We start from the raw sequence: 10,775 nt of genomic DNA on the forward strand, positions 1-10,775 counted from the left end.
TGATCCTTTCGCAATGTGAATCATAAGTCAAGTACTTGTCTAAACCGCGAGTGTCTCATTTATAAACTGAATGTCCCTTGACTCGTAACGTGCGTCTTTACATGAAATAGACTTCCTGTTGACACAGCGTCTTTTTACCACGGAGGTCTTGTAAACACAGGTGTTGTCCAACTATTGACTCACGAAGGACGCAGCTTGTATCATATCTCAAGTCTAGATATACTGTCGGCTTTTAAGGAAGCTATATAATTTACCCTCAGGGAAAATGTTAACGACAGAGTTCACGTGACCAAGAACGCCCGGGTGCTTCCTTGATTCTGTAATGAATCGGCTGTGTCGCCAGCAAAAACATTCTATCTGTCTTCGGGACAAAGTGTATTGGCTTGTATCTGATGATGTTCGTTCCTCGTGGCGTCAGCTATCACAGTAATATATTTGACATGAAATAAACTGATAAACTTTAAATAACATGGTGTATAAACTACTCTTTCAACTCAACTCGGGGGCATTACGGGTTAGAATCGGTCCGAAGCTGGTCGTAAGAGGACCCTGTACGGGTGGTCAGGCTCGGTGACTTGGTTCATAGCGTGTCATCGTACCCCGACGGAGTGGATCGTAGCTCGTATCATGAAAAGATTTATTTACAGGCCACCGTCACGTAGTGTAGCTGGGACAATGCTGAGTGTGTCCTCAAACAACAAACGGACAACCCTTCCAAATCACAACGGTCGTGTGTGCCTATATAATTCGTAGACAGTCCGGCTATTCATTGAGCGTGTAAACAGTTGCAATCTGTATCTTGAGAAGTTAGAATAGATATATAACTCTGTTAAAAGTAACAACCGACACAGCTCTACGGAAGCCTTTTAGGGCCATTTGTTTTTATATTTTAGTCTTGAAATTTCAAGATAATTTATTGAAATTTCAAGATGCATCAGTTGAAATTTCAAGTACCGTATTCGACATCATAAGCGCCCCGCTCTAATAAGCGCCCACGGCGATATTTGCTAATATATAATTTTAGGCAAGTGAACAATCCCAATTACCACCCCTTGATTAATGTACACAAGACCTACTTATTTGTGTATAATACGCACTCGTGTGTTTTTGCACTCTTAATTATGGGCAATTAAATTCTGGAAAAATATATCTGTCGTATATAAACAGTCAGGCCGTCAGCATAAACCACAAAATGTATCTTTCAGCTCTGTTTTTTCCACCAAAATAATATTCTAATAAGAGCCCCCTATTTCTAATTTTGAGAACGTGCTGGGCGCTTATTACGTGGAATACGGTATGTATCTTGAAATTTCAAGTTATGTATCGTGAAATGTCAAGTTAGTATCTTGAAGTTTCAACTTATTTCAAGATACTTGAAATTTCAAGTTAGTATAAAAAACCAAATGGCTCTAAAAGGCTTCCGTTCAGCTTTGTCGAGTCGGCTCGACTTCTTGCTATTCAGGGGTGTCTGTGTATCTGTTATGGGGTGGCGAGTTTGGATAGCTTTCTTCTTATTTGAACGTTCTTTTGCAATGACGAAGACTCTCCTCAGTATGAGGAAGGTATCGTGTTTTTACCGTAGTTACTTTAATTGGAGCTGGATACTATTAATCGCCGGGTAAGGCCAGGTGTCGTTGTACAAAGAGATCTTGGCGCTAATGTGATCGTAACACCCATACCTTAACATAGACTTACGACAGTCGTAGCGCTAAGGTTGTTTTGTACACCGCCACCCTGGTCTCTAATATGTGTTTTGTTTATTGTTTAACGCCTCACTCAGCAACATTCCAACTATATCACGTCGGTCTGTAAATAATCGAGTCTGGACAAGACAATCCAGTGATCGACATCACGAGAATCGATCTACGCATTTGGGATACGATGACATGCTTCAACCAAATCTAGGAGCCAGACGACCCGATCCCGTTAGTCGCCTAACGGACCTTTACGGCACCTTCACGGGTGTCTAAGGCCAGTAGTTCATTAAGGCCGCGTCTCTAATCCCGCGCCGGGTCCCCTACGTACGGGTTACGACGAACTTTGATTCAAATACAAAAACTTAAAAAAAAAAATATTCTACAAAATGTAAAATATTCAGATCAACGATATGATTTAGTGGTTAAAAACAACAACAACAACAACAACAACAACAACAACAACAACAGTGAGTGAAGTGAAATTGGGTTTAACGTCGCGTCCAAGATTATTGCACTTATATAGCGACGTGCATGCACGTGTATGTGTGTGTGTGGCTGCTTGTACTAGTCCGGACTGATGCCGATTTATAGTGCTAGCTCACTGAGATACCATGCCGCAGTTTAACATGAATACCCCACTCAGACACAGTATACTGACTCCAAGCCGACCAGTCCTTGTTTTAGCCCCTTAATGCCGAGCGCCAGACAGGGTAACAACAAGTACAATCTTTTAACGTCTTTTTGTATGACGCGGCCCGGGATCGAACCCTGGACCTTCCGCTCTCCGGGCGGACGCTCTACCACAAGACCACGGAGGCGGTCAACAACAACAACAACAACTGAAGACAGAAACGCAAGGGGAGTCGAATAAGTGGCTGGTCTGTGTGCCGGTGAGATGGTATGAACTCAACAACAACAACAACTGAAGACAGAAACGCAAGGGGAGTCGAATAAGTGGCTGGTCTGTGTGCCGGTGAGATGGTATGAGCTCAACAACAACAACAACTGAAGACAGAAACGCAAGGGGAGTCGAATACGTGGCTGGTCTGTGTGCCGGTGAGATGGTATGAGCTCAACAACAACAACAACTGAAGACAGAAACGCAAGGGGAGTCGAATAAGTGGCTGGTCTGTGTGCCGGTGAGATGGTATGAGCTCAACAACAACAACAACTGAAGACAGAAACGCAAGGGGAGTCGAATAAGTGGCTGGTCTGTGTGCCGGTGAGATGGTATGAGCTCAACAACAACAACAACTGAAGACAGAAACGCAAGGGGAGTCGAATAAGTGGCTGGTCTGTGTGCCGGTGAGATGGTATGAGCTCAACAACAACAACAACTGAAGACAGAAACGCAAGGGGAGTCGAATAAGTGGCTGGTCTGTGTGCCGGTGAGATGGTATGAGCTCAACAACAACAACAACTGAAGACAGAAACGCAAGGGGAGTCGAATAAGTGGCTGGTCTGTGTGCCGGTGAGATGGTATGCGCTCCGAACGATTTTTTGAGCCAATACGGTAAACCCAATTTATAACTGAAGTTACGGAAAGGTCGGGTCTAACAAACGTATTGACATTGACTTTACAGTGACCCTGCACTGCCACCTTCGCCGAGCTATTCCCCCTTCCTGGTGTACGTTCTACATTCAGAAACCTCCCCCACTGCAAAATGCATGTCAATGGCCGTTTTCCACTTTTCTCGCAATTTCTCGAGAAATGAAGCGCGAATGAGTGAGCAGCGGATGTAGAGGATGAGTTGCCAGACACAGCTGTACCACGACCATCTGCACATAAACAATAGCCAAAACAGTTGGTTTCAATCAGACAGAATTAAACATTTTAATTGCTTAAAGTTGCTTAATTCTTTATTAATTTTGTGTGTGTGTATGTAAAGTCTATTACATGTCAAAAGGTTGATGCATGTCATCTTATCCCAATAAAAAAAAAAAAATCAACAAAATGTGGCCTTTCACGACAAGCATGGGTTGCTGAAGATCTATTCTACTCCGGATCTTCAGGGGTCCACTGTAAAAGAGGGGCGGTCGGGTAGCCCAGTGGTTAAAACATTCGCTCGTCACGCCGAAGACCCCGTTCGATTCCCGACATGGGTACAATGTGTGAAGCCGATTTCTGGTGTCCCCCGCAGTGATATTGCTGGAATATTGCTAAAAGCTACTCACTCACTCACTCACTGTAAAAGACACAGAATTGTTCAGTTCTATCTTCAGTTTTCTTCCTTGAGTAATCAGGTTCTGTATCTGCTTTCTTAAATTAATTTAATTTGATGAAATACAATTCTATCATACTGAAGTACTCTTTGTCCTTTTGGAATACCCTAACAGTTGTGTCAATTGATATTAGATAAAGATTTCATTCTTGGCAATGTGAATAATAACTATATGTTCTAACATCAAAAATGTAAACATTCCAAATACATTAAAATCAGGATTATTTGAAGAATATCTTTTGGGGGCAAAAATTGATTGCACAAATTAAACAAATACTTTCTATACATGCATTGATGCCTGTTGACAACATAGACTTGTTCATTACAAAGATTCACAAAATCATGCATATCTAATATAATTCTTTTCATTAAATGATTATAATATACAATCAATTTCAATGTTATTTATATTAAATTCCCATTTTTGCAAGCTATTGCCTCATATATTATGATGAAATCAGCTGCATATGTACAAGGGACAAGGGAGGTAACTCTGTTTGATACCTGCAGCTGCAACACATTGATGATTGTACTATAGTAACATGTGAGAAAATGTTTCTAAATAATGGAATTATCGTACAGCTTTTGGCAATCACATATTTTAATCCACTCAAAAAGGTTTGCATACCAAACTAGATCTGAAAACCAATTATGTTGCTGGTTGGCAAAATACAAGCCTAATGTGGCAAGTTTGTGATTATTTATTAAAATAAAATTGCATCAATTAATTTGCAATTGATAATTAGTTTAACAATAACTTTATACCTAGAGCAAGAAATGAGAAATGATCAAGCTAATTTTCTCAGAAATAATTCAAGGCACTAACAAGTGTCTTCCCAACAAAAAATAAATGTGCCTCCTACAGGGCTGTGGTGAATAGACAGAACTACATAATAGTGTATAATATATATCAAGTGTCATTTGGTTGCACAAAAGACAAGAAAAGAGTGTTGGTGTTAGTAATCAAACTATTTTTTGGTCTTTTGTAATTCTTAAAAGTATTATTACAGAAAATATATATTTTAAGATTATAGACATCGAAACAATGTTGGCCCAAATATCAGCTTGCCAACTGCGACATGCCAACATAAACCAACATTGGCCCAATATCATCACCCTTCTGCAACATGCCAGCTTCTGCGCCATACATTCCACCAACATTGGCCCAACATTGGTGTTTGCTAGGATCTGAAGAGATAGGTTTCCAGGACTGATATGATTTGATTGTTTGTTGTTTATCGCAGCACTCAGCAATATTCCAGCTATGTATATGATGGCGGTCTGTAAATAATCAAGTCTGGACCAGACAATCCAGTCATTGACATCATGAGCATCTATCCACGCAATTGGGATACGATGACATGCATCAACCAAGTCAGCGAGCCTGACCACCCGATCCCGTTAGTCACCTCTTACAACAAGCACCTTTCACGGCAAGCATGGGTTGCTGAAGACCTATTCTACCCAGGTCTTCACGGGTCAGACTGATATGAAAGACAAGCCAGTGATTGATATCATGATCATCATCGATCATTGCATTAGGATATGATGACGTCCATCAACTGTCAGAGAGCCTGACCACCTGATCCTGTTATATGCCTCCTACTCCAATTCTTGTAAAGATCAAGTTGAGCAAGTTGAACTTCTGTAAAACAACAACACAGAAACTTTCATATGAACAAATTTTACTTTGTACAAAAATTACACACACATGAAGTCTGAAAGGAAAATAATGAGTTCTGTGAAGAACGTCCTCAAATCATTACAATGATGCTGTTGAAAATTTCAAGTATTTGGCTCTGAAATTCTGTACAAGAAATGAAATTTTGAAATTAAATTAGCTTGAAGTGAACAAAAGATACATAGTTGATGCAGTTATCAAATTTAGTTGTGTAGGAGGGACAGCAAATGACACGAGTCAGGCAGTAATGGAGGAGCTGATACAAAGGGAGGTAAGCATGATGTTATGTATAGGGGAAGTAACTCTGTTATGCTCTTGCTGCAGCCTTGACTTGTGCTTGTTGGAACTGGTGCTGGAGTTTCGATAGTGTCTCTCTTTGAGAATCTTGTTTCTTTTCTAAATCCTTGATTGTTACATCATGACGTTTTCTACAAAATGAAATAATAGAAATATGCTTGTTACCATTGTACCATGAGCATGTGATCTGGGACTCCAAACAATATACATCACCAGGACAATATTACAGTGCTTTCCTCATACATACTTGATGTTGACAAGAAAATTTTGGAATGTTTGTTTGTTGTTTAATGCCTTACTCAGCAATATTCCAGCTACAAGACAGCAGACAGTAAACAAGCATGAAATACTCATATCCCCGCCAATATGGCATGTCTGGTTGCATGCAAGGCAAGAAATATTGTACGGTTTTCTAGATCTGCTGAGGAGCATTACCACCATTTTCAGTCTAAGTCATCATCGTTGCCATGGAAACTCAAAAAACAATTTTTTCAAAACTCCCAAACTATCACCAGTTCACCACTAGACCTACTTAAATGATCTATGTGCGAAGTTTAATTATGATAGCTCTCATAGTTTTTGAGTTCTGCTCCGAAAAACAAACGTGACGAACAACACCCATTCCTGTATCACCCTTCCACTTAGTGGCAGGGAATAATAATAGTTCGTGTCTAGACCAGACTAATTGATACTGTGAACAACGATCCACGCTGTCTGGGTACAAAGAGTGCTATCAACCAAGTCAAAGTAATTGCCTCTGGACCAGGCAAACCAGTGACTGAAAGCACGAGCAGTGACGAATGTCGCTAGAGTACAAAAGACACTCAGACAAGTCACACTGACTATCCGCGGGGTTGAAATGTATCCAGAATGGTGGGATACTGGCAACTTAGTCTGCCTTGGGTTCCCGACTGGGGTTTGATATTGGAAAGCCTGGAGATATGACTGTAACACGTGTGGGACAGTTACAGTGTTCCTACAGTCAGCTGATATGTACATATGACCATAGATACACGGTCAGCTGATACGTACATTATACATAGAGACACAGTCAGCTGATATGTACATATTACCATAGATACACGGTCAGCTGATACGTACATTATACCATAGACACAGTCAGCTGATATGTACATATTACCATAGATACACGGTCAGCTGATACGTACATTATACCATAGACACAGTCAGCTGATATGTACATATTACCATAGATACACAGTCAGAATTTCACCAGAGATGTTATCAGCTGATATGTACATTTACCCACAGGCATATTCAGCTGATACGGACATTTCCCCAGATACCTACAGTCAGCCTACATGTACATTTATTTCACTGTAGATATAGTCAGCTGATACGTACATTTCACAATAGATATACAGTCAGCTGATATGTACATATCACTATAGATATAGTTAGCAGATATGTACATATCACTATATATATATTTAGCAGATACATATATTTCACTATAGATATACACTCAGCTGATACATACATTTCACCAGAGATATAGTCGATTCTTTTCTGCACGTTCTGCTTGGATTCCTCCAGATCTTGCTTGACCAGCACTGGACCAATCATCTTGTACACCTTGGACTCCGTTTCAAGACGGTCCAATTCCTGGGAACAAGGAAATCAGGTTGATTGATTGATTAGTTTGGGTTTAACACTGCTTTCAGCGTTGCAGAAGTATCAATATGTGTCAGCTTTAAGTAAGAGGAAAGCCCAAAGTGATGTATGTTTAAGATATTTACCACTTTAAGAGGAAAGTGAGTGAGTGAGTGTGAGTGAGTGAGTGAGTGAGTGAGCTGGGTTTAACACCGCTTTTAACATTATTCCAGTTGTATCACGGCCTGTCAACTTAATGCGGGAGGAAAGCCTAAAGTGATGCAGGTCTCAGATGTTTACCACTTCGGTGAAACCCACGAGCACAGGTAAGGTGCTAACAAACCTAGAAACATAATCGGGTGAACTTGGATTCGAACCCACAACCATAGGTTTCTGGCGTGTCCAGGGGATGCAACTCTGCACAGTGAATCGCGGCGCCTTAGACGACTGGTTAACAGGAAAGCCAGGAGCATGAGTAGTACAGACAAACCAAGAAACATAACCAGGGTGAACCATGATCAGAGGTTTCTGTCACACCTCAGGGATACAACACTTTGTGAATTGCAATGCTTCATCCCATGAGCCACCATGCCTCCAAGGTTGATAGAGAAACTACATCAACATGAGCAGAAGGTGTGAAGCAGCATCAGTAGAGTATGTGTATCATAGCTACCATTTAACAGTGAGGTGAAATAGGGTTTAACGTGGCATCCAAGATTATTGCACTTATATAGCGATGTGCATGTGTGTGTGGTGTGTGTGTGTGTCTGCTTATACCAGTTAGGACTCATGCTGATTTATAGTGCTAGCACACTAGAGATACCATGCCGCAATTTAACATGAATACCCACTCAGACACAGTATACTGACTCCGAGCCGACCAGTCCTTGTTTTAGGCCCCTAATGTTGAGCGCCAGACAGGATAACAATAAGTACCATCGTTGAATGTCTTTTGGTAGGACGCGGCCAGGGATCAAACCCCGGACCTTCTGCTCTCTGGGCGGATGCTCTACCACAAGACCGCGGAGGCGGTCTCTACCATTTAACGAGTATCACTATGAAAATGAACGGTCAATTTAATTTAACCAATAACAAATATCCTTTCCAGATGTGAATGAGTGAATAGTCATACACTACACTTTCCAATATTTCAGCAACATCGATCCATGCAAGTGGGATACGATGATATGCCATCAGTCAAGTTGCTGAACCTGATTCATTTACATGATTTAGTTGCAGATTAATACAAGCTCCTATTTTCTCACCTGGAATCCCGACAGGTTCTCTTGAGGCAAGGTGAAATGGTATTTAACGTTGCATCCAACGCTAATTACACTTACATAGCGATGTGCATGCATGAGTGTGTGTGTGTGTGTGTGTGTGTGTGTGTGTGTGTGTGTGTGTGTGTGTGTGTGTGTGTGTGTGTGTGTGTGTGAGAGATGGGTTTAACACCTTTTTAACAGTATTCCAGTAAAATCACGGTGTGCCAGCTTAATGTGGAAGGAAAGCCTGAAGTGATGCAGGTCTGAGACGTTTACCATTTTGGTGAGCACGAGCAAGGGTATGGTGCTGATAAACCTAGAAAAATAATCAGGGTAAACTGGGATTCGAACCCACAATCATAGGTTTCTGGCATACCCAAAGGACGTAACTCTGTACAGTCAATTGCAGCGCCTTAGACCACTGGGCTTCCCGTGCCCCCGTATGTGCATGAGTGTGTGTGCTTGTACTAGTTAGGACTAATGCTGCTTTATGCCCTTTTGCCAAGCGCCAGACAGGGTAACAACAAGTGCCATCTTTTAACATCTTTTGGTAGGACGCAGATGTCTACCACTACACCAATGGAAAGGGTCTCCGTTGGGGCAACTAGTGGGGACCTATTGCTGTTCTATACTCACCTCCTTCACCAAGGTGTTTTCATTCAGCTGGGCATCAAGCTGTTGCCTCACAGACATGTACTTCTGAAGGTCTGAAAGCAGGAGATTATATTTACGCTAATTAATCTCTTCAAACCACTGAAACTCCATGTCATCATGGTCATATATCAATCAGAGGATGCAATCTTGGATTGAAAGGGATTAACTTTTGTGACTCCAAATCTTCCATACACACGACAAACATGTATACCCATTTAAACTCTTGCTTCTAGAGTATTCTCATCAATGGTTATACTACTATGCAACAGCGATACTTGCTGTGTCATCAGGGTGTTGATACGAGTGACTGACCATCGTAAACACAAAGAGTGGCTAATGGGTATGTGCACAATAGTAAATAATCAAGTGCGGATCACTGTGTAAACAAGCATTAATTCTTTGTGACAGTGGTCCTGTGGAAAACTATTTGTAATCCTGTGGCTAATTAACTCATTAGTTGGAGCCAATTGTCCCCAGTTGATGTAAGATGCCTCACCTGGTAAACTGCAGTCTTGCCCTCAGCCCCCTGATGCAAAATAGTGATATTTTTGAAACACCAGAACCATATACATAAAGCCCCCCCCCCCCCTACACACACACCTGCTCTCTCTCTCCACAGTGGTAGAAACTAACAGTTTTAGTCCACTAGTCCATATAATGATAACTTAACACAAAACAGATAAAAATGGCAAATTTCTACTGGTCCTCATGATACCTTAACGATTGGGAAATTTGGCAAGGACTACAGGACAAGTGCCACTTTCCAATGCTGATATATAAAATGGGTCTCAATCATGTGTTTCAATAATATAATTATCCTACTTGAATTTTAGTCATCATAACTATATAGATCCAATAATTGCATGCTGAACTGAAGTTTCGGCTGCAAACATTTGCATACGATTCGTTCGGGCAAGAATGAAGGCTACAGTCGACAGTCGACAGCAAATACATTCGACCGAAACCCCATTGTGTTGCATGTTTACATCTAATGAGCACAGTGAAATCAAATATTTGTTTCGTCCGGACTTGTTTACCAAAATGGTCAACGAAAAATCTAGACCGATATCGAAACATGAATCTTGTCTCACATAAATTGCCTGTTTTCTTAGAATTGAGTTCTAAAATGTTTAAAACAAGAATATGGTGTGTACAAAAACGAATAGACTAATATAAAATAGTGAAAATCAAATAAAATGACCACCTTTCTGAACACTTTGGTATTTTTCAACCTCACTTTGCAGTCTTTTCTGCACGTCGGCCATCTTGAAGCTTATGAGAGCTCTATGGTGATTGGTACACACAATGAACCAACATCAAATCAACGCAATTTTTACAACGAAGAGCA

The 10,775-nt window shown here is 40.9% G+C and overlaps 1 protein-coding gene across 1 annotated transcript; it reads right to left on the reverse strand.

The window, feature by feature from the left end:
- Positions 1-5,587: 5,587 nt before the first annotated feature.
- LOC124121680 (prefoldin subunit 6-like) lies at positions 5,588-10,770 on the reverse strand. Its single transcript, XM_046484724.2, has 4 exons — positions 10,632-10,770; positions 9,410-9,480; positions 7,399-7,523; positions 5,588-6,028 (listed from the first exon to the last, which is right to left on the reverse strand). Exons 1-4 carry the CDS (start codon positions 10,690-10,692, stop codon positions 5,908-5,910), a joined length of 378 nt encoding a protein of 125 aa, XP_046340680.2. The 5' UTR covers positions 10,693-10,770; the 3' UTR covers positions 5,588-5,907.
- Between the last annotated feature and the right edge of the window lie 5 nt (positions 10,771-10,775).

Source organism: Haliotis rufescens, unplaced genomic scaffold (genome assembly GCF_023055435.1).
Source record: "Haliotis rufescens isolate VD_foot unplaced genomic scaffold, xgHalRufe1.0.p SCAF_246, whole genome shotgun sequence".
In the NCBI taxonomy this organism is placed as follows: domain Eukaryota; kingdom Metazoa; phylum Mollusca; class Gastropoda; order Lepetellida; family Haliotidae; genus Haliotis; species Haliotis rufescens.

What these genes read in the sequence shown, in the direction of transcription:
- LOC124121680 (XM_046484724.2), bottom strand. Translation starts at nt 10,692, where the DNA reads ATGGCCGACGTGCAGAAAAGACTGCAAAGTGAGGTTGAAAAATACCAA. An exon ending in ATACCAAAGTGTTCAGAAAG is followed by an intron (nt 9,481 to 10,631) that starts GTGGTCATTTTA and finishes TCCTGCTTTCAG; the next exon opens with ACCTTCAGAAGTACATGTCT. An exon ending in GACTATATCTCTGGTGAAAT is followed by an intron (nt 6,029 to 7,398) that starts GTATGTATCAGC and finishes TTCATTTTGTAG; the next exon opens with AAAACGTCATGATGTAACAA.